Consider the following 26,452-nt stretch of genomic DNA (forward strand, 5'->3'; position numbering starts at 1 on the left):
AAAATATGAACATTACAATTAAAAATATATAAAATGTGAATTAAAAAAAAATCTGTACAAAATGGCTTGTTTAGGCAAACATCAGTAACAAACATGTCAAACAAGAAACTCTGTGAAGCTTATCATATTACTTCTAATCAGAAGTTTTCTTGGTCTTTCTTGGGCTTCCAGTCCTTTTCCGTTTAAGAAAGCCAGGGTTCTTCTGTTGCTCAAGTGTAAAGGTAATTGTTAATTTTACACTTGTAAAAAACATTTTTGCCACATGTTCATTATAGCTTTGCTACAACATTACCAAATGGTGACTTAAGACTTTTGCACAATACTAGGTATATAAAACAATCATTTCTAGGCAATCACAATATATTATAGACTTCTAGATAATAAGTTATAACTTTGAAATAAATATTTAATTTATGAATGTTAGCATTATGAAGTGCTGAATATTTTGTGAATATGTGTGGTGTAATGTACAAAAACACTTTCAAACAATAGTTTTATTGTTGTGTATATAATGTGACTTATAAATGCATACAGAGCACATGCAGGGATATTCAGAGCAGGTCATGGAGGGCTACTGCCCTGCTGGGTTCAGTTCAAACCCACCTGTCAGTCATTTTCAATTAGTCATTAATTGGTTTAACTAGATTGTTCAGGTGTGTATAATTAGGATAGGAAAAACTCTGAAGGACAATGGCCCTCCATGACCTAAGAGTTTTGCAATAACTACACACAGTAAAATAGTGGCTGAAGTGTTATTGCACCCAAACATATAAATTCAGTCAGTATTTACTCGCCTTTATGTTGTTGATCCCTCTGTTTTTTTTTAACCCAGCTAATACAAATAGTAAATGTATGCATTTTACTAAGCAGATTTAAGCATTTATGCAAGACAATTTCATCATGGTCTTCCTCATTTTCTGCCTCAACGATGTCGCCATTGAGAAGAGCGAGATTGTGAAGCACAGCACGCAACCACCTCAGGCACGAAGGCAGGGTTTACCTCTAAGGCCTTGAAGAAAATACTGCGCCTGTGTCTTCAGCATCCCAAAAGCTCTCTCGACGATGTTCCGGGCACGGGAGTGCTTGTTGTTGAAACGAGCCTGCACAGGGTTCTGTACAGGCTCTCTGAGGCGTGATGAGGCAGATGGGTGCACTCAGGCAAGGATAGCCACCATCCCCAAGGATGCACTTGCCTGGTGGTGGATAAAGGCTGCCAGTGTAGACAGGGCTGTTCCTCAGGACCCTGGCATCGTGCACAGACCCAGGATATCCCACGAAGACATCAAGGAATTTCCCCCGGTGATCAGTGATGGCCTGGAGCTGGATGGAATGAAACAGCTTCCTGTTGTAGTAGCAGTGGGAGTTATTTGCTGGAGGTTTAATCCGGACTTGACAGCCGTCTATAGCACCAACGACTCTGCTGAAAGCTGGTGACCCAGCCAGCTGTGCAAATCCTAATCCCACTGCCTCCAGGTCATCTCCGGTCGGAAAGCAAATCACCCTCCTCAAAATTCCCATGATTGCCTGGCTCACTCTGTGCACAATGTCATGCACAGAGGACTTGGGGATATCGAAGGTCTGTGAGACCACCCTGTAGGATGCTGCATAGGCAAGCCAGAAGAGGAAGACAAGCACCTCGATGTCCCTCTCCCATCCATGGTCAGATTCCAGCCTGAGTGCACCAATGAGGGACATGATGGATGGCAAAGACAGGCGAAGGTGGGCACGGTGGTCAGCTGCTTCATTGAAATAAAGCTGCACTATTGGCACAGCTCTGTTGAGATGGCAGTAGGACGTGGGGTTGTCCACCTGTAAATATGATATAGCTTGTTAGAATAATAAATTTGAATTAAGATTTGTTTCATGTGTTGTTGATTTGTATTTATTCGTTTTATTCATTCGTTTACTCATTTTTGTTTATGTTCATCTTGTTGTCAGTTAATACATGAATTAAAATAATTATATTTAATTCATTTTTTTAACTGAAAATTGATATATTCACATTGGCTGCATGTGTGTACTATTCATGCATAAAATGTCATGACAATTAAATTTACATTTTGTTATTTTACACAAATATATAATTTCAGTAAGAAAATGTAATATAATTAAGTATTGGTCAGCATTTATCAATATTATAGTGCAATCATTCAGGGCTAGTGTTAATTTTAGCAATTCGTACTTACACTTTTAGAGTACAAAATCAGTTAGTTTTCTCCAAAGGTGAGATCTTCGAGCGGCTGCCCGACGTCTCCTTGTTTCAAACATTTTAAGTGCATACATTTTGGCAGATGTTGCAGAAAACGTACAAGTTTTTTTATTGTTGTCCAGCTACTGATGAAATCAATCAGGTGTTAGTGCACCTGTCGGTCATATCTTTTAAATTGTTGCGCTTGTGATAACGTCGTAGGTCACATGATAACGTCAACATGGCGGATTATATCCGGATCTCGCATACTCAACGAGATTTGGCTGTTAAGTACCTACTCTTTTAGCGCTCGTTAAGTAAGTACTTAATGAAATTGAGTACCTACTCATTGAGTAGGCGGTTTCGGACGCAGCCAATGTTACGAGTGATCGAGCTGACTGTGACAAGATGGCCACCGGGTGCGGACGTCGACCTCCATTGGCCAGCAGCGCGGACGAGACATACAACAGCGGGACTTTTATTTTGGTCAGGGGTGTGACGTCATAGAACTGCGCCGCGCTACTGCCTACTGCATCTGTTGTGAATTGGCTAAAGAAAGGTTTGTGTGTTTACTTATTTAAACTCATTTAATTTGCAAATTCAGTCTGTTTTAATAGACTTTTTTTTCAAATGTATCAACCTATTTGGAATAGTTTTTACAACTTGCTGAAACTCTTTAAATGGAATGGGGAAATTGTAAAGAAAAGGTGCATTCACGCGGCCTCGTAATTCCTGTAACTTAGTTACGAGATTCCTGCTTGTAAAAAGCGTTCACGTCCTCGTAGAGCTCGTAATTACAGCTTGTACGATGGGAGTTTTCTGAACGCTCACAGATGTTCCACGCGGCTGCTTTACCACCTGACCGCTGTAGATTCATTAGGCGTTGGTTGTGGTGCCATAAAAACGCATAATTCCCAGTCAAAGGACATGAACAGCTCCGAATACAACGTTACGTGTTGTCATCTCAAGATTTTGGTAAATACGAGTGTGCGTGAATGTAGCAAAAGTCTTTCCATTTTCATCAGACATGTTTATGACAAAGTTTATATTCTTTCCAAACTATTTATGCAAAAATAAAGACTCATTCCGAGAGGTAATAAGACAATTGTTCCAGAGAAGCATTTTATGTGGAGAGTTTAATCTCAGAAAAGATAAGCCTCCAAGAAATAAATAAATAAATGCACTGTGGAATATACAAGCATATTGAAATTTAATTTCTTTGACAATTTTTAACCAGTTAAGTTCAAAAGTATTGTTAATATATATGTGAACATTTCTAAGCCACCATCAACTCTTTTGCCTGATATAATGTCCTTTTTAACTTGTAGGGTTTATTTTTCCAGATAAAATCCAGGAAAGTTTTATTGATTTCTTTTTTGAAGTTTCAGCGCTGAGATATATCCCAGACAGCAACATAGTGTGGCCCAGATCCGACCCACATCTGGTATGTGGATTACACGCGGGCCGGATCTGGGCCAACATTATGTTGCTATCAGGGATAGAGAGAGAGATGTGTAAACAAATCTAGAAAGACCCTTAGCTTTGGAAAGCAAAACTCTCTCAAAAATAGTAAGGATCCCTTTGTAACCAGTTATTCAGAATAGTTTTTATTATTTTTAGGCATAAAATTTAAATTCAATTCAATTGTTCACAGGAATGCTTATTTTTAGAACTATGCCAATGTATTTTACTGGTACGTTTTGAAAGATCTATAGAATTTTGTATAAATAATATTTCATATTTTTTAAGATTTAACATTAATCCAGAGGATTTGGAAAATATATATATACATTCCAGGGCCATTTTAACTTTGTTTTTCATCTCTCAGAAATAATGCAGTGTCAGCTGCCAATTGAGAAATTTTGAATTGTTTGTGAAATATTTACAGGCCCAGAATGTTTTGATTATTTAAAACCATGAACATAGAGAAAAACAGAACTAGTAAAAACAGAAAAGGAGAGATTGGACAGCCTTGGCTTATCCCACTATGAATCCCAAATCTTTTGAGGTTCCCATATTAATTATATAATTTCAATATATTATACTCAAAACCAATACCTTCCAGAAGTTTTGGCAGAATTCAACTGAAAGTCCATCTAGACCTGGACATTTATCCTTTTTCATATATTGGAGAGCTGACAGCAATTCCTTCCTAAGGTCAGAGTCACAAAGGTTTTTGAAGGCATTACTAATCAGTGGAATAAAGTCTTGAATGTCATCAGTAAACAACTTACAAATGTCATAACTAAAGTAAGTTTTTCATAAAAGGAAATGACAAAATCTAATATTAGCTTAGGATCCTTGCATGAGGTGTTGTTAAAGGGTTAGTTCACCCCAAAATTAGTGATGGGCAGATCGAGGCTTCGTGAAACACTGAAACAGTTGAAGCAAATGTGCCGTAATGATTCGAGGCTTCGAAACAATCTGACACCTGTCTCCACGGTGACCCCTAGTGGTCAGAACAGTGTAAATGCAACAAAAATACCATTTAACAAATGTATTGCAAAAGTTTTTATTGAAAGTAAAATCAATCACATGGAATTAAATAATCATCTAATAAGATTAAATATAGAGTGACTGTATAATGTGTTCTTTTATCAATTTTAAAGGCTTGTTTCTCTGTTCCATGGCTCAAGCTAAACAGGCCAATAAGATATTAATAACTACCATTATTCATTTTAATTATTCTAATGTATAATTAAAACATCTACAAATGTATAAAACTGATCGGAAATCAGGTAAAACCATAGGGTAAAGCCCTAGACACTTGTTCAATAGTTCTCAGTGAATCTGCATGATTCATGGGCTCACTTTATCATCGCCCTCTACCGGTGAACCATTGAAATTTCTAACTGTTTTGAAACAGTGATGACGTAACGAAGTCTCGTTTACTAAAATCACGTGACTTTAGCAGTTTGATACACACTCAGAATCACTGATTCGAAACAAATGGATTCATGAAGCTTCGGAGCTTCATGAAGCAGTGTTTTGAAATCGGCCATCACTACCCAAAATGAAAATTCTGTCATTATTTACATGTCGTTCCAAACCCATAAGACTTTAGAACACAAAGATTTTTTTTTTTTAATGAAATCAGAAATCAGATTAGTTTTCTGTTCCTCCATTGACTGCCATTCCAACTGACAAATTGTCGCTTCAAAAAGTTCATAAAGAGATTGGAAAACTAATCCATATGTATCGAGCGGTTTAGTAAAGATTTTTTGAAGAGACTTGATAGCTTTTCATGATGAACAGATTTAATTTAGTCTTTTACTCACAAGTAAACATTGATCAGTGAACATGAACAGAAGCTCAACCGAACAGGAAAGATGCACAAGAACAAACAAATTTATGACCGAATTTAATTTTAACGGAAACTAACCCTTTAATATATAATGCAGACAAAACATTTTTCTAAAAATTAGTTTTTCATATTTTCTATCCATCTAGCTCTTTAATGCACAAAAGCTCCACTGGCCTTGCTAATTAGTCCATCAATGACTGAAGCTTACATTCCTGTAAGGTGCAAAAATGCAATATTTTATATCATAAAAGATCATAAAAACTTTGTTAAAAAGTCACTAAATACCAAATATAAATATGAAGTTTCTGTTAAAGCACTGACTACTGAACTAGGGCTGATTGAGACGCACCCTGAGATTTAGTTTGGATTCATTTTTCTTTTTGTTAATTATTCTCATCTTAATCATGACAGAGTGTCCAAACACACAGGAAAAACTGCTGGTGAGGCACCTGAGATCCACGTAACACTATTATAAAGATGGCGTTTATTAAAGAGGAGAGTGAAGACATGAAGATTGAAGAAACATTCAGTGTGAAACAAGAAGATACCTGGACACAAACAGGTTGGTTTCATTCTTAAAACTGAACTCCGTCATTTGATCCTGTTTAAAATGTTCACTTCTAGAAGTGAATCATATTTAATATTTAATATATAAATATTTATGTTGCATGTGGACAGACATGTTTAAATCACATGACAGATATTAGTGTTGTCAAAAGTACCGACTTCGGTACCTAGTCGGTACTGAAATTACCTAGTCAGATTGGCCGTTGTTTTCACGGCTCATCAGATATGTCTGTGATAGGCTTCAATGATCAACACTGTAAAAACGTTGTAAATAGTCATCAATTAATCTCTTCACTAAGCGCTTACACAGATACACACGGGAGCATTTGAAAGCAGGCGTCTATCGCGGATCTGTCCACTCAAGCTGGTGTCTCTGGAGTCTCAAGAAGCTCTCCATGCAGGCTGGCAGTTGTGCATAAAGATGCATTTCAGCCACTCCAAACCAAACCTCACAAAGAGAAACATTTACAGTGGGTTTAGAAATACACAAAGACTAATTTTTAAATAGTTTTATTCACTGACTAATGCCGTACTACAATGGATGGTCGGTGAATGGCCACCACTTTCCAACAAGCCTGCGACGTCAGCAAGGAGCTGGTGGGTGATAATTTGGGCTGGAATATTGGGAAGTGAGATGGAGGGTATTAAAATGACTTTTGCAAGATATGTGGAGTTCATAACTGGCCATTTTCAGCTTTGGTATAAAAAGGAGGATAGTGCATAGTACAATGAACTATTGTACAATGCACTATGCACTATCCCATGCTGCAAAAAACACCACAGCAATAAAACTGTTTGAAAATGTATTTCTACACCCACTGTAAAGGTTTCTCTTTGTGAGGTTTGGTTAGTGGTGTCTAAAATGCATCTTTACGCACAACTGCCAGCCAGCATGGAGAGCTTCTTGAGACTCCAGAGACACCAGCAGCTTCAAATACCTGTTTGCTGCTCAACACTGGCTCTTTTTATAGCTACCCTTTTAATACAATACATTTTTTTGATGAAAAACAAACTCCAACATGCTTAACAGGAGGCCCAGAAGGCCTACAACTCAGACACGTGGCATCAGCTAGTGGCTAATATGTCCACACAAGCCATCAGGCCATGCACTCAGTAAAACACCTTTACTCCTAAAACAAGAGGAGTACACACTACACCACAATACTCTGCGAGAGGCCCCACAGAAGGCCTACTTCTAGCAGAGATGGGTCTGGCCAATGGCGGTGATAGAACAAACCAGCACAGAAGTGTGCCAACATGCCATTAGAAAGGAGGCCTTAGCAGGGCTCCAAACAGCACATAGCGCCAGCTAGTGGTTATAAAGGGAACCAAGCTCAAAGGGGACCAGCTCTAAACCCAACAGACAGTTGTGTGTAACTAGCTTAAAACAACCTGAGCTAAGTCTACACATTCCAACAGGCAATGTACCAGCACACAATTACAGGGGGGCACAGTAACATGCTACCATGGTCTAAGGGAGAGGCCTAAAGATGGCCTACTACCTCAAATAGACACGGGCATAGACCTGTGGCAGTGTTAAACTAAGTGAGCAAAACTCATGACCATCTACCAACAATGCTTGAAAACACAAGCTGCTATACTAGAAGGAGGCTCAAATCATTAGAGCCTACAACTCCTATAGTACAAGCAATATAACTGTCGTGGCAGTGATTCAGCTGGGGGGACCTAACAGAAACAAACTGAATGTGAGGTTCTCTACACTCAACCTGAGTGTGCAATCCAACAGGTGCTAACCTGTAGCAGCACTAGATTAAAGCTCACATACATGTAGGGCAAAAGCTAGAACCCAAAGCAAACATGACGCTTTGTATACACACGCTATCCTGCAAAGGATAAATACTTTCACCAAACAGAATTACACATCTGTACTGAACCCTAGAGAACAGAAGCTAAAATAAGCTAGCACCGTAACTCAAACTTGAATGTTAATTTAAGGGGCTCAGGGGAAAGACAAAATTATATCATGAAACAAGTTCTAAAGAGTGGGGCTTAGCATACATTGCATACACTTATCTACGCAAAGATAAGGGCCTACCACCTGAGACCACAGCATCAGGGAGGCTCATAACAGCCTACTACCTTAGCTGTTATCCTCAGCCATTTCACCTACACAATAAACAAGGGGAAATGGGCATATGGCCTAACAACTCCCTCAGGAGGAGGCCAAAACTAAGAACTAAACAACCTAACAAGGGATAGTAATTTAAAAAGGGTGATTTATAACCATAAACACCTAAACCTAGTCCTAACCTGGGCCGCTAAGCTGTGGGCCTACAGGGCCACACGCGTAGCAATGCCTGGGCTTAATCTCTGAATCGCCAATGGATAAGAGAAAATAAAGCGAAGCTCAACAAGCAACAATGTCAGGCTGCCGATTAAGGCTGACCTAGACATAAAATTAACTGAAGTGACGATTTACGATTACATGCTCAGGAAAAACTATACAGGAAAACAAGGTCAACATATTTATAAACCTAAATATAGACCCAGCTTACCTTCCTGCGGCTCGAAGGCCGAAGACACCTCTTTCTCTTTTCTTTTCATAAGGAAGGATGGAATCCTAAAAGAGCCTCTTTCACTATCAAGTCAGAAGGCGGGCCTTCAGAAAAATGCTCATCATGGACCCAACCATCAGCCTGACTGTTTAAGAAGTGCCTGAGCATGTTAGACAAACTCAAAAACCTCAGGAGCTGGAGGAAGAAGTAGTGAGGGCAGGTGTACACTCACCGTCGCAAAAGAGAGGGGATTGATCACCAACGCTGCTGGCGACTGCGATCGATCGCCTCCCTCAAATCCTGCTTCTTCCTCCTCGAGTCCTGACACTTTTGCGACTTGCTCCTAAGTGGAGGAGGCGCTCGAGCGGCGATGCTGGACTGAGCCTCAGCTCGAGACGGGAAAGGACCTCCTGGCTGTCTGGGCCCAGATTCGGATCTGAGAAGGATGCAGGTTTTAAACACTGCCGAGCGTGCCTTTGCATCCCTGAACTTACCAACCACCGCCTCAACGGAGGTACTGAAAAATTCATGCCCTTCTCTGTCTCCCCGATGTCCGACAGGTTCAGCCACAGATGTCTCTCCGTGGCCACCATTGATCTCCCAATCAATGCGCCGGTTTGCTTAGTGGCCCGGAGAGTGAGATCTGTGATGCGGCGCAGCTCTTCCACCACCTCAGGGGACAATCCGTGCCCCTGATCCAGATCCTTCAGCAGTTCGGCCTGGTAGGCTTGCAACACCGTCATCATGTGCAGAGCCACACCAGCCTGACCCGCTGCCACGTATGCCCTGCAGTTTAAGTGTAATGTCACTTTAAGGGCCTTAGACGGCAGGACCGGCGCTTTCAGTGTCGGTGCACTCCCCGTGACGAGAGTTCGCAAATGTCTCGTCAATAGGGGGCATCGACACATACCCATGCTGGCTCAATCCCTCAACATCACCCGCTGAGGTCGGTGAATGCGAGCCGAGTAAGGGTTCTTCCATGCCTTCTTGATCTCAACATGAAGATCAGGAAGGAATGGAAGGCTCACGGGAGTTACCGGGCCATGGCCGGAAAGGAACCTCTCGTCAAGCCATCAGCGTGCGGATTCTTTCCTAATGCGCTCCCAAGGCAGCTGCAGCCTGCCAGAAGCGCATTCCATAACCTCCAGTAGCTCAGCATTCCCTGGGCAGGGAGGCGTAGAGGAAACGGCAGGTTTACCTGCTTCTTCCTCAGCCGCCATCTCCTGCTCTCTGGGGATGGCCGCCAAAAGAGCACTCACTCCTGGAAAGGACGTCAAAGAAAGGACGTCATCATTATCCAGCACTGCGCCCTCAAGCACTGTCTGTGCGTGTTCCTTGCCTAGACAGAAAATGCACAGGTTGCGTGTATCCTCCAGTGTCAAAAACCTTGGACACGGGTCAGCACACTTCCTGAAAAGTTTGTCAGACATTTTAGAAAATATTCTTTACTGGGTTCGATAACAATAGCAAACCGTCCCGAAAAGAAACTGACTGATTCTCTAGGCGCTACTTCCGGGTCGCGCTATGACGTCGTAGGCTGTCTCCAGCCAATAGGATTGGAGAGGTTTGATACTTGGCTTTCAGACATAGGTTCACGTGTGATGTTCCCCATATGTGGTAAACGCAGAGTAGAGTTTTCTTTCGAAAGGAACAATGTGGAGCTGATCTGAAATAAAATCAGTTTTTAATGTCAGACAACAATTTCTTTAAAACAGGGCCAGATTCAATACCTTCCATAGTACAGTACTCCCAGTGATAGGCAATGGCTAGTTGGTGTTTTTTTGTAAGCGATTTGGTTAGGTTTTTGAAATTTATATATATATTTTTTTTCTTTAAAAACCTGTTTCACTTTGTACTGCATCATCCATACGTGGGCCATTTTGCTTGATGCATTCAGGGTAGTGAATCATTGATGTTTTGAAATCAAATTACTAGAAAGATATAACTCCCTGAACAGTGGGTGATGCTCTCCTATCAGATGCTTCAAAAATGTTGTCATTCCTTTATAGATGTAAGGAGAAAATACAATCTTAACAATCTGTAAAAGAAGCAGCATCAAATGCCAGTGCTTATCTCCCTCTGGGACTACATCTCCAAATATGAGAGGGATGTTCCTAAATGGTCAGACTTGGGTTGTTATTTTTTTGTCCAAATAGCCATAGTTGAAGGCATACAGTCTTTAAGGAATGGAATTGCCAGAAATTAGATTGGAACTCATATATTCAAAAAGTAGTTTCACTTCATATTGTGCAGCTCATTCTAGGATATCATGCATATCTAGCACAAAATGATCAGGTACATTGAAGTAAGTCAAGCTATTGAGTATGAGATGGCCAAAAGTGGACCTGACTCAAGCTGTGTTTGATAAGAATTTCATAAGTTCCAGCTTGAATGTTTTTAGGAAGTCTCCAAAAGAAAGTAAAGTGTTAACGTTGTAACACTTTATTTTACTGTGTCCTTGTTATACCATCACTTTTTTGTTTGTTTGTTTGTTTGTTTGTTTGTTTTTAGACCTGGTGACACTGAAACAGAAGAGCCACAAACTGAATGAAATGGAAGAGAAAAATCAGAATCATCATGATTTCACGAACAGAGAAAAATTCACACAGACTGAAAAGACATTCTCACAAAAAATAGATCAGAAGACCAAATTTAACTGCAATTACACCTGCCCTCAGTGTGGAAAGAATTTCACTCAAAAGAGACAGCTTGGAGACCATGTGAGGATTCACACTGGAGAGGGCCTTTTCACCTGCCAACAGTGTGGAAACAAGTTCACTCGAAAAGGAGCCCTTAAAAGGCACATGAAAATTCACACTGGAGAGAAGCCTTACATGTGCCAACAATGTGGAAAGAGCTTCACAACAAAACTAAACCTTAAGTATCATATGAACATTCACACTGGAGAAAAGCCATTCCCATGTGATCAGTGTGGAAAGTGTTTCAGCCGTAAAGAAACCCTTAATCAGCACATGAAGATTCACATAAAAAGGGACTGTTTTGTGTGTCATCTGTGTGGAAAAAGTTTCACAGACATGAAACGTCTTAACATGCATGTAAAAATTCACTCTGGAGAGAAACCTTTCAAATGCCAGCAGTGTGGAAAGAGTTTCCGATTAAATAAACACCTTGAGAGTCACATGAGAATTCACACTAGAGAGAAGCCTTTCACATGCCAGCAGTGTGGAAAAAGTTGCAGTCATAAAGTTACCCTTAAGAATCACATGAATCTTCACACTGGAGAGAAACCTCACATATGCTCTGAGTGTGGGAAAAGTTTCAGATATAAGGTTACCCTTAATGCCCACATGAGTGTTCACACTGGAGAGAAGCCTTTCGGATGCCCTCGGTGTCAACAGAGTTTTGCATATAAATCATCTCTTGAAGCCCACATGAGAAGTCACTCGGGAGAGAAGCCTTTCCCCTGCAAACTCTGTGGGAAGAGCTTCTCAGAAAGAGGGAATCTTAAAACTCACATGAGAGTTCACACTGGAGAGAAGCCTTACACCTGCCCTCAGTGTGGAAAGAGTTTCACGGTTAAAGGAAACCTTAAGAGTCACATGAGAGTCCACACTGAAGACAAGAGAAAAGCCTCTCTCCAATGTAAGAAGAGCTTCACAAAGAAAAAGGACTTGAAATGTCATTTGCAAACTCATTCTGGAAAGAAATTGCGGTGTTCTGATTGTGGTAAGAGATTTGAAAAAAGGCATTATTTCAAAACTCATCTTTGCATTCACTCTGGAAGAAGATTAAATTGTGATCATTGTAATAAAAAATTTGTTTTGCCATTACACTTACAGATACACCTGAAAAGTCATGAAAATGTGAAACGCTATGTGTGTCATTTGTGTGGAAAGAGTTTTAAATGGCCCAGCAATTTAAAATGGCACAAGAAAATACGTATCTGTATAAAATCAAGGCTACGTTCAAACCGCAGCTGAATATGGCCGAGATATGATTTTTCCTCTTCATTAACCCTTTTATTTGCATCTTTCACATCTTTATACTTTGCCTTGAGGACTTTTATTTTCTTTTTTCATATACATATATATCCACCTGTATCTATACATAACCACCCCTATAGTTTGATTGGTTACGCCATTTAATTTTGATTGTATAGAGACGTCACTCCATTTTTTGTATTGATACCTCAGAATCAAATATTATTTAAAGGTGCCCTAGAATGCTTTTTCACAATATGTAATATAAGTCTAAGGTGTCCCCTGAATGTGTCTGTTTAGTTTCAGCTTAAAATACCCCATAGATTTTTTTTTATTCAGTTTTTTAACTCTCGCGCCGGCGGTCACGTGATCACCGCATTTTTTTTTCTAACCAGTGTGAAAGAGACTCAAAATGCTCTGTCAATGTTGCACATACAATTAAGAGTTATACACCATTTTAATCTGTGGAATATCTTCTTTTATTTGTGTACACTCTGAGTAACAACAAAATGCTGTGCTTTTTGTAAAATAAAGAAAACTAACATGATGCGTGATCTTTCGTCTCCCTCTGAACGAACTCCAATCTGATAGTTCTCAGAAAATGAACTGTAACTTAGTGAATACTAATGACAAAAAAATTAGACTTATGTCTAAAAAAACATTGAAATGTCAGGTTTATCGTGTAAGTCAAATCGAAAACAAATATTCTGTGTTTATGTAATCTGTATGAAAAGAGAGCCATGTCAGAAGTCTGTGATTCAGCTCATTACCCGCTAATGCAGCCACGCCCACGGAGCCAGCGCTATTCAGAGGCAAATTCAGAGTCAATGCATGCATACATCGTCTCAGTCGTGTATTTATCGTCTTGAAAAGTGTTTTGAATAGCCATAGTTAGCGATCTCTGGCCTCTGTTAGTTCGGTTAGTTCCTGGATTGCCTATTCTTCTTTAGTGCTTAAGGCATTTGTGGACTAAAGGTGTACAGAGCGCCCTCCGGCTTCAAGTATGAATTCAAAACACATTATCCAGCACTCATAGTAATGACAATAAATCCTGAATAAATATTACTCCTCTGTATAGAAAATTGACAAACATATGAGAATCCATCAGTATTTCTCCAAATGTGCATGCTTTTAAGCTAAAAGCCTATATGAAATGCCATAGAGGTGTAACATAATTGTTCAGACACTGCATCACAGAAATACATTATATTTTAAAGAATATAATAGAATACCATTATTTTGAATTGTAATAATATTTCACATTATTGCTGTTTTTCTGTATGTTTGATTTACATTATGATGAGATTTGAGACATGTTCAACAGAGGGTTTTTTCACATCCTACCTGACTGAAAGAGCTCATTATTTATGCAGGTCATTAGAGCTCTTTATGCAATTCTTTTGTCTTCTCAGGTGAGAATCACCCATTATACACGAGGATTCACGCCTCCACGCATACTGTGTTTCTTGACCAAAGATGTTTTAGAAAATTTAAATCTCTCTATTGTTTTATATGAACAAGCAGGCAGCATAATTTTTACCTCATTTTGAAGCAAAAACTCTAGTCTACAACCTCAAATACCCAATGCATGAATCACCACCACCTCCCCCGCCGTGTTTTGGTCACCTAGGCCACTGTCTGTGTTTACCATCACCTTGTGTGTATGTGTATATATATATATATATATATATATATATATATATATATATATATATATATCTAAATACATATATAATATTATAACAAATACAAATAAAAGAACAGTGCAATAAAGCCGTAAACAAAAGTGCGGAAGGCGTCACCTACCGTGCTGAAGGGAATTGTGAAGTGTGGTGGTGGTGGTGAATGTTGGTGTGGTGAGGGTGAATGGTGTGGTGCAAAGTGTAAATGAATGACAAAGATTGTCGGGGCAAAAGCCTTTTATACTCCTTCAGGGCCAACCAATCAGAGATGGGGAAACCTGGATCTAACCTCAGAATGGTGGAAAAGCCAACCAATCAGGGAGTTGGAAATTAAGGGGTGGGAAATTGGAACCAGTGTTGCATCATTTATTTCAAGACACAATGTTTGTAAATGATATTTCACATTTAATGAATAAAAGTTTTTATGGATTAAAACACTCAAACTGTACTAAGCACACTCAACCAAACACATTCATCTAGTTTCCAAGTCATTTGAATGTTTAACTGGCATTCCGGGGCCACTCGGTTCCTCCCAGCGAGCAAAAAGTCATCTAGAACACATCTAAAAGACATAATTGTTAGACCTCCAGAAGACGTCCTTACAGGAGCCAGAATGAAAGTTTTTTTTACGTCTTTTCTGGACATTGTTTAGACGTCAATTAAAGACGTGTTACAGACATAATTGTTAGACCTCCAGAGGACGTCCTCACAGGAGCCAGATTGACCGTTTATTCTACATCTTTTCAGGACATTGTATAGATGTCAATTAAAGACATGCTAAAGACCTGATTGTTAGACATCTAAAGGTAGCCAGACTAAAAGTTGTATTAGATGCGTTTTCTGTAGTAGAAATGTTAAGAAATGTTCTGTAGTAGACTGTTAAAGACCCACTGAACTCCCAACTGTGCATATTTGCATGGATCCAACTGTAAAAAAATGTTTACTTCAAAACAGTGGCAGTTCTCACTGAGAAAAACCCAGTTAATCATTGTTAATGGTTGTCGTGTCATGAAACGTCAGACGATAGACCTAAATAAGATGTGAAAATACTGATAATATTGAATATTTAATTGAATAACTGTGTACTGTATAAACTGCATTTTTATATCTTATCAATATAATGGCAATAAACTGCTTACCATTTTCCTGTAAACTGACCACTCCAAGAAATCTACATTTTTATTACAAATTTTTTTCTGGTGGACCAAAACTTCACAGCCAGAACACAATAACACAATAAATCTTAAAAGCCAGAACAGAAATGAACACAATTACAAAATATATAAAATGTTGTTAAAACAGTATAAAACAATTAACAACGTGTGGCTCCTAAAGATTAATAGCCACCACCCCAAAGTCTCCCAGGGGCATGTTTCAGGTGATTGGCTGCAGATGATTTTATTTGGGTCTCCGTTGCAGTGGCGTCCCATTTCATGACAGCAGCTACAATCAAAGCAAAAAAAATCCACATGTAAAATAAATGGATACAAATGCCACTGTTGTGGTTTAGCTTGCAGCAGAGTGTACATAGTTGAAAATCAAGTACTCTTATCAATTAAATGAAATGGTTATTAAATCACAAATCAAGTAAAACTACATCAAGCCTCATATTAAGCATTCCACACACATACATATACACACATATATATATATATATATTATATATTTTTTAAATGACCATAATATGAAGCTAACCTTTTATTGCTGAAAACAATGTTTTGTCCTCAAACCGTATTTTTCCTTTTTTGCCCTTCCCCTTCATATTGAATTTGGTCATAAGTTGATTGGTGAAGAGCCTAATCCAATCCAAGACAAAAATAATATGCAATTATTACACACACACACACACACACGTGTAATATGATTGTACATGCATGGCAGTGGCGTGCAGTGGTGTTCTGAAATGAGGAGGCACATTTTTTTTTATTTTTATGAATCATTGTAAATTCATGTGCATTACTCTTAAAGTTGACACATCTTCCTTGTTAAATGAACATTACTTTACAGTACATCAAAAAAGAAAAAAAAGGAACCAAAGACAATTCTATTTTGTAATTTTACATTAACAATGTAATGTTCTATCAAAACCAAGTCAATCTCGTCAAGCATCAAGTGTTTTAAGCATTTCTACATTCATTCCCAAATAATAACTAAAGCTACATTAACACCGTCTGTCACAGACACGAATTGCATTTTTAATTTCACCAAGCTGATTGCACAAAAAAACCCCGCAGTAATCATGCTTTCAGTCCATTTCAAGTTTGATTTTGATGGGACATAAAGCGGTGATATCTAACTGGGTGATCTGTTTACTTACTTTTTGATTAGTCTTCCGATTGACTCCATTATTCGTTCAGTCAAACCTACGCGCGGAACGCGCATGTCAACGAGAGGCGGGATTTATCGCACAAACCAATCATAACCAATTACATCCAATCATAGCGCGATGGAGACATTGCCTCCTCTCACGTGACTTTCCCCCATTCATTCTCAATTTTTCCTGCAGGAATTCAAAATCAATGACACAAAAACAAACCCTGCATTATGCACAGCCATACTATTTTTACCTTCATCAAATAGCCTGAAAACGACTGATCTGAGAGAGATCTGCCAGATAGTGCTCTCACTGCGCCAGTGAGAATACGGGTGATGCTCTGTTGCTAACTTGCAATGCAGATGATTTAGGTTTGGTTGATGGTAAGTTATACAGTGAATGAGAAATAAACAAACATTACGTTTCCTTCTTCAGTCCTATAAATGCGTGCAACTGTGCCTAGTAGATTTCTAGATGTCTGTAAGAATTAAAGTTAGGACTCTTCGACAATTTAGCACACTTTGCTAACAACTTTGTCATTAATCTCTACACCATATCAGGCGACTAGCTTTTTCACAATTACCAATGTACAAGAATGGTGTTTTGATCTATTGCTTATATAGTATTTACTTGTATTTTGAAATAAATAAGTTTTGTTTTAAAGTTTAAAGTGTTTTGGGGTTGACTTGATATCAAGAAAATAGCAAGGGGAATGTAAACCTAAAGGCCATCGCCTTGTTGTCAACCTGTACAAAATAGATGGCTATTATTATGGTTTACAAACAGAGTACCCTTTTATGCATTAATTGTGCATCCTGCATATGAACAACATTTACACACTTCTTTATAAATAAAAAATGTAAACATTGGACGATTAATCGGTAATCAGCATTTCTGAGTCTCTTTAAATCAGCATCGGCTCAAAAAATCCATATCGGTCGGGACCTAGTGCGTATGACATCTCACACGTGGCTTTGTCTTAAAACTACATATTTATCCATTTTCATTAAATAAAAAGATAAAACTGTATATCACCATTGAGCCAAAGAACACCAAGATATGATTTTTTTATCCATATCGCCAAGCGTAGTCCTGCTCCCATACTTAAACCATCAACTAAATTCTGTCAACCACCAAATGAAAACAAATTGGGGACATAAGAAAACCAAAGTAGAGCTGAACTAATATGACCAATTGTTCTGGTCAAATGTCTAAAGACCTATGTCTGTTAAGTAAATATGTAAATAAATACCTGTCCATCACTTTGTGCGTGCAGTCCTTAACATCTCTCCCCCCCCACTCTTGCCAGCTGACAAACCTATGATTTAAAAAAAAAAAAAAAAAAAAAAAACATGAAAAAATATTGAGTAAAAAGGTGATAACATATGGATAGAAAAAAGTTCAACCAGTGGGGTCCAGTTGTTTGCTGCCCTGAAAAACTGTCAATTTTAACAATTATATGCATCTGGTCTAGTCTTGAGAAAATTGCAAGCTTTGTTTAATATCACATTTTCCAACAAATTGTATCAGTAGGTAAAACATAAAAATGCAGATTTGCCCAAAAGATCACCTTATTCCTCAAAACAAACCAAAATGAAAAAATAATAATAAAAAAGATGTATATATATATATATATATATATATATATATATATATATATATATATATATATATATATATATATATATAGTAAAATCAGTTATATTAATTTGTCACTATTAATACAGTGTTAATAAAATACATGATTATTCTAATTGCTTAAGGGAGTTGTTTAAAACCTTTTAGTAAACTATACACAATGTTCTCAATGCTGGAGTTCATGTGTAGAGCCCCTGGAGATAATTGGAGCAAAGTTTCACGTTGTTTCTTAGTGTTTTAAAAATACTCGCAGCTCGGCACACAACAAAAACTGTTGCTTGGATGTTGCCATTCCAGATATTTTAACATTGCAACATTTTAATTAAAAGATATAGACTAAAGAATTTTATTATAATAAGCGAAACTTATCATTTACCTAAGAGATCAGATGTGTACCCTACCGCTACAGATGTGTACTGAAGTGAAAAGCGGAAATGATTAGACCTGTTTTCCGGTACAAACACTCAGCGTTCCGCATAACCCCTTTTGGCATTACAGGTTGAAAACATCTTACCAAGGTTTCAAATTTGTGTGGTTCCAGAAGAGAAGCCTCCTCCCTCTGGAACTCTTCCAAGGTGTCCATCTTCTTTATTTCAATTCCAGATTGAGGTACGCTCCTCTGCATTTTTCTGACTTCATCAGTGAGAGTCACCAGCTTTGTAAGTACGATTTTCTGGAACTCTGGCAATGAGAAATTAAGAAAAAAATTATTACTCACTATAATCATGGTTCTCTGATAAAAGCAAGCATTTCAGCCTTTCAGTAAAAGAATGCTTGGCTTGCTCAGTCGGGGGCACTGAAATTCAACTATATTACTGATCTGTCCGCATTGTCACTATATGATAATTGAACTGAGCTGATGACATCACTGTTTTCTCCAGAGCAGCTGTACAGCCTAATCAAATTCTGTTGCATTATTTTCTGGTTTAACACTGTGAAGCTGCTTTGTAACAATCTGCACTGTAAAAAGCGCTATATGAATAAAGGTGACATGACTTGCTCTCTAGTAATCCCTGAAAAATTTATAATTATTCAATTAGTTAGTTTTATTAACATTTTATTGTAAAGGGAAACCTTAACCGTTTTTCATAAATAAAAAAAAAAAAAAAAAATATTAAGAGTGTAATGATGGATCAGTAGACAGTGGATCCATTTGCAGCTTTTATTAAAAGGCAATGGTAACAGACAGGGGCAAGACAGTACCGTTAACAGGGACAGGCAAAGGTCGAGGCTGGCAGCAATGGAACAGAGTCGGGTCACAGGCAAGGGTCGAGACAGGCGGCAAACAATCACAGAATCAGAGAACAGGCAGTAATCAAGGCAGGCGGCGGTGGTTCAGCAGAGATAAACAGTCCAGGTGATAACAGAAGATCAATCCACAAAGAAACGCTCAGAAATGATCACTTACAGCAAATCAAGACTTCGCGATGGTGTGTGTGTGTGTGTGTCTTAAATAGTGAGAGTGTGAGTGTGATCGGATGCAGGTGCGGAAGTGATCAGTCCCAGGAATGCGGGCCTATGGGTAATGGAGTCCAGGTAGCTATGAGTCAATATTCGGGTGATGGCTCCCTCCGGTGGCCCGGAGGATGCACCGGGGGAGCTGTATTCGTAACAGAGCCCCCACCCTGCGAGCGGCTCCTGACGCGAGGAGGCAGACGCCGAGGTCTTCCACGAGGTCGCGGGGCCGGTCTCTCCGGATGCGTCCGATGGAATTCTTCCATGAGGTTGGGGTCCAGAATGTCGCTGGCATTGACCCAGGATCGCTCCTCTGGACCGTACCCCTCCCAGTCCACCAGGTACTGGAGCCTCGGACCCCGGCGTCGGGAATCGAGCAACTCTCGAACGTGATAGGCCTCCTCGCCCTCTATTATCAGTGGTGGGGGACGTGGACCCTCAGCTCCCTCCGGCTCCCCTCTCGGACCCCCGGAGGGTTTCAGTAACGAAACATGAAAAGTGGGAGAAATGCGATAATTAGTAGGCAGATCTAAACGGAAGGATACTGGAGTGATTTGTTTTAGAATTTGGAAAGGCCCGACATACCTGGGACTGAGCTTTCTGCAGGGTAGCCTCAGGCGGAGGTCTCGTGTGGACAACCACACCCACTGGCCCACGGTATACTGCGGATGGGGTCGTCGACGCCGGTTGGCCTGCGTTTCTTGTCTCCTGACTGCGCGCTGGAGATGATGATGAGCCAGGTCCCAGGTTTCCTCACTCCTCTGCATCCATGCATTGACCGCAGGTAATTCTGAGGGTTCGCCGGACCAGGGGAACAACGGTGGTTGGTAACCCAAGACACACTGGAACGGGGTAATGCCGGTTGAGGGTTTCCTTAGCGAATTTTGAGCATACTCTGCCCACATGAGATAACGGCTCCATTCAGTTTGTTGATGCTGGCAATAGGTTCGGAGGAAGCGAGTGAGTTCTTGGTTTAGGCGTTCCGTTTGTCCATTCGACTCAGGATGATAGCCTGACGTAAGGCTGATGTTGACATTCAAGTTCCTGAAGAAGGCGGCCCAGACCCTGGAAGTGAACTGAGGACCCCTGTCTGACACAATGTCATCAGGTAAACCATAAAGCCGGAACACATAGTTGCATAAGAGTTCGGCAGTCTCTAGGGCCGTGGGCAGTTTGGGGAGTGGAATTAAGCGACATGCTTTGGAGAAACGATCTACTACAGTGAGGATCGTGGTATTGCCCTGAGAGGTCGGTAGATCAGTGACAAAGTCTATGGAGATGTGGGACCAAGGGCGCTGAGGAACGGGAAGTGGCTGCAGTAACCCGGCAGGCGACTGGTGAGATGGTTTGGAGGTCTGACAGGCTGTACAGCGGTGGATGAACTGTGTGACGTCTCGTGGCAAGGACTCCCACCAGAAGCGATTCTGTAGTAAATCGAGGGTGGCAGTGATACCAGGGTGACCAGAACTGGGTGAGTCATGTACGTGATGGAGAACCCTTTCTCTCATGTGTGCAGGAACGTATGTGCGGTTGGGCGGACAGGTGGAAGGTGGAGGAGTCTGGTCGTTGGCCTGTGTTAATTCGGTCATGATATCCCATTGAACGGGTGCAAGAAGGAGTGACTCGGGAATGACGTGTTCTGCGGTTTTGGGTTGCTCAGTGTGCTCAGATTGGCGTGATAATGCATCTGCTTTGGTGTTCTTTGAACCGGGTCTGTATGTGACATTAAACTGGAACCGGGTGAAAAACATAGCCCAGCGGGCCTGTCGTGGATTCAGTCTCTTGGCTGTGCGGAGATATTCGAGATTCTTATGATCGGTGAGTACAGTGAATGAGTGTTGTGCCCCCTCCAACCAATGGCGCCATTCCTCGAGGGCGGCCTTCATGGCCAGTAACTCCCGGTCCCCTACATCGTAATTCCTTTCAGCCGCTGACAACTTACGGGAGTAGAAGGCGCAGGGATACATCTTTTCGGGATTGCCTTGGCGCTGGGACAGAACGGCGCCGATACCAGTGTTGGAGGCGTCTACCTCTACAATGAACGGCCGTTCAGGATCTGGATGGCGGAGAATGGGGGCTGTCGTGAAACGATTCTTGAGTTCTTGGAATGCTATGTCCGCTTCTTTGGACCACTGGAGACGAGAAGATGAGCGCTTGGTCATGGAGGTCAGGGGAGCGGCTACACAGCTGAAGTTTCGAATAAACCGCCTATAGAAGTTGGCAAAGCCCAGGAATCGCTGTAATTCCTTCAGCGTGTGTGGCTTGGGCCATTCCAGTACTGCCTTTACTTTACCGTCATCCATGGCGACCCCGTCTCTGCTGATGATATATCCGAGGAAGGCGGTGGAGGTTTGGTGGAATTCACATTTTTCGGCTTTGGCATATAATTGGTGTTCGATGAGTCTCTGCAGAACGGCTCTCACATGTTGAATGTGTTCGTCAAGGGAGTTTGAGTAGATTAGAATGTCATCAATGTAGACGATGACCCAGCGATTTAACATGTCTCTGAATACGTCGTTTATGTAGGATTGGAACACAGCTGGACTGTTGGAGAGGCCGAACGGCATGACGAGGGTTTCATAGTGACCGGAAGTTGTGGAGAAGGCTGTCTTCCATTCATCCCCTTCTCGAATACGAATGAGATTATAGGCGCACCGGAGATCTAACTTTGTGAAGTACTTGGCCTGTCTTAACTGTTCAAGGGCTGCTGGCACCAGAGGCAGGGGATAACGGAATTTCACGGTTATGTCATTTAAGCCACGATAATCAATACAGGGTCTTAAACCTCCGTCCTTCTTCTTGACAAAGAAAAATCCGGCAGATGCCGGTGAGGTGGATGGTCGGATGAACCCCTTGGCTAACTCTTCCTCAATGTAATTTTTTCATGGCCATAGTTTCGGGTTGAGAGAGAGGAAGATTCGACCCTTGGGAGGGGCTGTTCCGGGTAATAGTTCAATTGCACAGTCACTGGAGCGGTGCGGGGGAAGTTCGGTGGCTTTCTGTTTGCTGAAGGCTACTGCAAGATCGCCGTACACGGTGGGGATGTTCACTTTCTCAGGGACCTCGGCCTGCAATTTTATCGATTGGAGTGGTAGTGGTTTCACTGATCGCAGACAGTGGTTGAGGCAGCGGCTGTCCCACTGGAGTATTTCCCCCTCTCTCCATGATACGTGCGGGTTATGTGAGCGTAGCCAAGGCAGACCCAGGATGATGGGGTTATGTGGTGAGTGAATGACATAGAAACTGATTTGTTCTTGATGGAGGATGCCGATTTGGAGTTGAAGCTCAGATGTGATGTGGGCTACTTTTCCTCTTCCGATTGGCTTCCCATCTAACGCTTCCACTGTTAACACAGAATGGCAGTCAATTAATGAGATGTTGTGTTCTGAGATGAAGGTATCAGACATAAAGTTTCCAGCTGCCCCAGAGTCCAGAAGCGCGTGTGTGGAGATGATACGGTCATTAAGTGTGAGCTGAACAGGGATTTTGAAGCTGTTAGATGAGTAATTATGAGCTTGGATGGAACTCACCGCTTTGGAATTCGTAGACTCTGGACGAATCGGGCAGTTAATTTTGATGTGGCCCGATTGCCCACAGTAGAAGCAGAGGTGTAGTTGGCGTCTTCTTTCCCTCTCTTCAGGTTTGAGAGGCGTAAAACCGAGTTGCATGGGCTCAGAATTCGAGCTGTTGGAGGTGATTGCCCGGGTGGGCCGACGAGTGCGGAGTAAATTGTCGACATGGATGGCCAATTCGATGAATAAGTTCAATGAGCTGCCCTCGTCTCGACATGCCAGCTCCGCTTGTAACTCCATAGACAATCCGCGACGGAACAGCAGTTTCAGAGTGTCCTCTACCCAGTTCGTTTGCGCTGCCAGGGTGCGAAATTGCAAGGCGTATTCTGCCGCCGTGGTTTTACCTTGGGTCAGGGAGAGTAGCTGGTCGCCCGGGCTCAATCCGCCCGCTGAGTGTTCGAATACCTCTCTGAATCGCTGCAGGAAGTCGGTCAACGAAAGGAACGCCGAACCATCGTCCCGCCAGACAGCGGTGGCCCACTCCAGAGCTTTACCAGTCAGTAGAGAGCAGACGAAAGAGATACGGCTGGTGTCCGTGGCATACAGAGAGGGTTGTTGGTTCACATATAGCGAACACTGCAGCAGAAAGCCCTTACATTTGCTTGGTGTGCCATCAAATTTCTCTGGGAGAGCCAGGCGTGGATTCACAGGTGGTGGATTGGCGGGCGTGGGGGCGACGGGAGCGGCAGGTGGTGGCGCGGAGACCTCGGTGGGATTGAGGCGTAGGCCCTGCAGCGTTTTCACCAGCTCCTCCGTGAGGGAAGTGAGGCGTGTGAGCTGGTGGTGGTGCATTGCTAATTGGCTGGCTTGAGCTGATAACTCTGTGGAGAGCTGGGCCAGAGCTGCTGGATCGCTGAGTGGCGAAGTCTTCTGTAATGATGGATCAGTAGACAGTGGATCCATTTGCAGCTTTTATTAAAAGGCAATGGTAACAGACAGGGGCAAGACAGTACCGTTAACAGGGACAGGCAAAGGTCGAGGCTGGCAGCAATGGAACAGAGTCGGGTCACAGGCAAGGGTCGAGACAGGCGGCAAACAATCACAGAATCAGAGAACAGGCAGTAATCAAGGCAGGCGGCGGTGGTTCAGCAGAGATAAACAGTCCAGGTGATAACAGAAGATCAATCCACAAAGAAACGCTCAGAAATGATCACTTACAGCAAATCAAGACTTCGCGATGGTGTGTGTGTGTGTGTGTCTTAAATAGTGAGAGTGTGAGTGTGATCGGATGCAGGTGCGGAAGTGATCAGTCCCAGGAATGCGGGCCTATGGGTAATGGAGTCCAGGTAGCTATGAGTCAATATTCGGGTGATGGCTCCCTCCGGTGGCCCGGAGGATGCACCGGGGGAGCTGTATTCGTAACAAAGAGACTGTTCTAAACTAAATGTCATAAATGCCAAAGTCTGATTTACCAAACAGTTACAAAGGGAATGCAATGTTATAATACACAAGTTATTAGTCTGGGTGTCACATGAAGATATTATTGTACTTACTTGCTTCTGACAGCGGGAATGTGGTTGGCACATCCCTATTGGAAATGGACCTTGCATGTGAAAGACCTAAGCAGGAAAGGAAAAAAAAAAAGTGTGTGAAGCGATCAATATATTTTGAACATATGTACAATGTGCCTCATTGAGTGATACAACCAATGGCATTCACCATCCATGGACCTGCTCTCCACAGCCTGGGACCTGGGTACACCTGATAAACCCAAACCACCAACATTAGTCAGTCCAGTAACAATAGTATTCTTCATGCTAATTTGACATTCAATAAGAGAAGCCAAATGTAACTGGCAATACTCACGACTACTTGAACTGTCCTGGCTCACAGACCTGGAGGAACCTGTGCAGCCCAGATTTAGCCATCATCAATAGTGCTAATGACCTATGCTGATTTGATATGCAATAAGACAAGCCAACTGCGACTGGCTATACTTACAACTACTTGAACTGTCCCGGCCCACGGACCTGGATCTGGACCTGGACCTTGACGAACCTGTGCAACCCAATACTGAAACATCATGAACAACAGTCCTAGTGACCTGCCTGCAATATTCAGCAATGAAAGGATATACTCACGACTAGTTGACTTGTCCTGGCCCACAGACCTGGGTGAACCTAAACAAAGCAGAGCAGCAACATCAGTCAACCATGATCAAAAATGTTACTGATCTGCATGCTGATTTGATAATCTAAAACTGAAAACCTAAACTCACCACTACTTGGCATGTTACGACCCACTGACTTGGGTGTACCTAAGCAATGGAGAGCAGAAATGTTAGACAAAAACATCAGTCAGACATGATCAATAGTGCTACTGATCTGCATGCTGATTTGATATTTTAAAAACGAGAAGTTAAACTCACCACTACTTGACCTGTTACGAACCACAGACTTGGGTGTACCTAAGCAATGGAAAGCAGAAACATCAGTCAAAAACATAAGTCAGTCATGAACAATCGTCCTAGTGACCTGCCTGCAATATTCAGCAATGAAAGGATATACTCACGACTAGTTGACTTTTCCTGGCCCACAAACCTGGGTGAACCTAAACAAACCAAATCGGAAACGTCAGTCAGTCACAATTTTATCAAAATCGCAATATGAACTAGCACAATATCCAAATCGCAGTGGGGGTGCAATTTTTGTTAAAGGCAAAATGTCATACCATTCTAAACTAAAGTATTGTGGTGCTGCAGAGACATCCTGGCCTACAAATAGAGACTAAAGAAAAAATCTGTTGGTTACAGATTCTCGCAAAAAACAAAAAAACAAAAAAAAAAACACTTCAATCGTTTTTTAAATATTTTACAGTGAAAATAATGATTTGATAATGTACATATAATCATATAATAATGATCATATCACAATCGCAATATCAGTCAAAGTCATTTCAATTAGATATTTTACTAATATCGTGTGATCACAGTAGTGATTACAGGAGAAGAGTGGCATTAGCCTTGAGTAAGAGGGAGGTATAAAAATCAAAGGATTGTTATGGTTGGCGGCCACAGTCTGCAGCCACTCATTGTTTGACTGTTTCTTGCAAGAAAATAAATCTTTATAAAGACAACTGGAAAAGGTTTGTCTCTTATTCAGCGATCATTGAATTTTTTCCACAGCAGCCATTGGCATTGCGGCTAAAGCTATTGTTATGTTATGAAATCATTTCGGCTGTGCTTTCGAACATGCTGTAATTGTGCTAACCGATCACTGCTAGCCTTTATAGCCGCTTCAATACACTTTTTAGATAATGTTTCAGTACAAGATTGA

General features: G+C 41.2%; 2 protein-coding genes across 2 annotated transcripts; one reads left to right on the plus strand and one right to left on the minus strand.

The window, feature by feature from the left end:
• Positions 1-611: 611 nt before the first annotated feature.
• Positions 612-2,316, minus strand: LOC137024059 (putative nuclease HARBI1). Its single transcript, XM_067391218.1, has 2 exons — positions 2,187-2,316; positions 612-1,809 (listed from the first exon to the last, which is right to left on the minus strand). The coding sequence occupies exon 2, from the start codon at positions 1,693-1,695 to the stop codon at positions 1,003-1,005; it is 693 nt and encodes a 230-aa protein (XP_067247319.1). The 5' UTR covers positions 1,696-1,809; positions 2,187-2,316; the 3' UTR covers positions 612-1,002.
• A 375-nt stretch (positions 2,317-2,691) lies between these two features.
• On the plus strand, positions 2,692-13,057 carry LOC137024060 (oocyte zinc finger protein XlCOF6-like). The gene is made up of 3 exons (XM_067391219.1): positions 2,692-2,747; positions 5,904-6,054; positions 11,087-13,057. Exons 2-3 carry the CDS (start codon positions 5,970-5,972, stop codon positions 12,514-12,516), a joined length of 1,515 nt encoding a protein of 504 aa, XP_067247320.1. The 5' UTR covers positions 2,692-2,747; positions 5,904-5,969; the 3' UTR covers positions 12,517-13,057.
• Positions 13,058-26,452: the final 13,395 nt, after the last annotated feature.

Source organism: Chanodichthys erythropterus, chromosome 8, assembly GCF_024489055.1.
Source record: "Chanodichthys erythropterus isolate Z2021 chromosome 8, ASM2448905v1, whole genome shotgun sequence".
NCBI lineage: Eukaryota > Metazoa > Chordata > Actinopteri > Cypriniformes > Xenocyprididae > Chanodichthys > Chanodichthys erythropterus.

What these genes read in the sequence shown, in the direction of transcription:
- LOC137024059 (XM_067391218.1), bottom strand. Translation starts at nt 1,695, where the DNA reads ATGTCCCTCATTGGTGCACTCAGGCTGGAATCTGACCATGGATGGGAG.
- LOC137024060 (XM_067391219.1), top strand. Translation starts at nt 5,970, where the DNA reads ATGGCGTTTATTAAAGAGGAGAGTGAAGACATGAAGATTGAAGAAACA. An exon ending in AGATACCTGGACACAAACAG is followed by an intron (nt 6,055 to 11,086) that starts GTTGGTTTCATT and finishes GTTTGTTTTTAG; the next exon opens with ACCTGGTGACACTGAAACAG.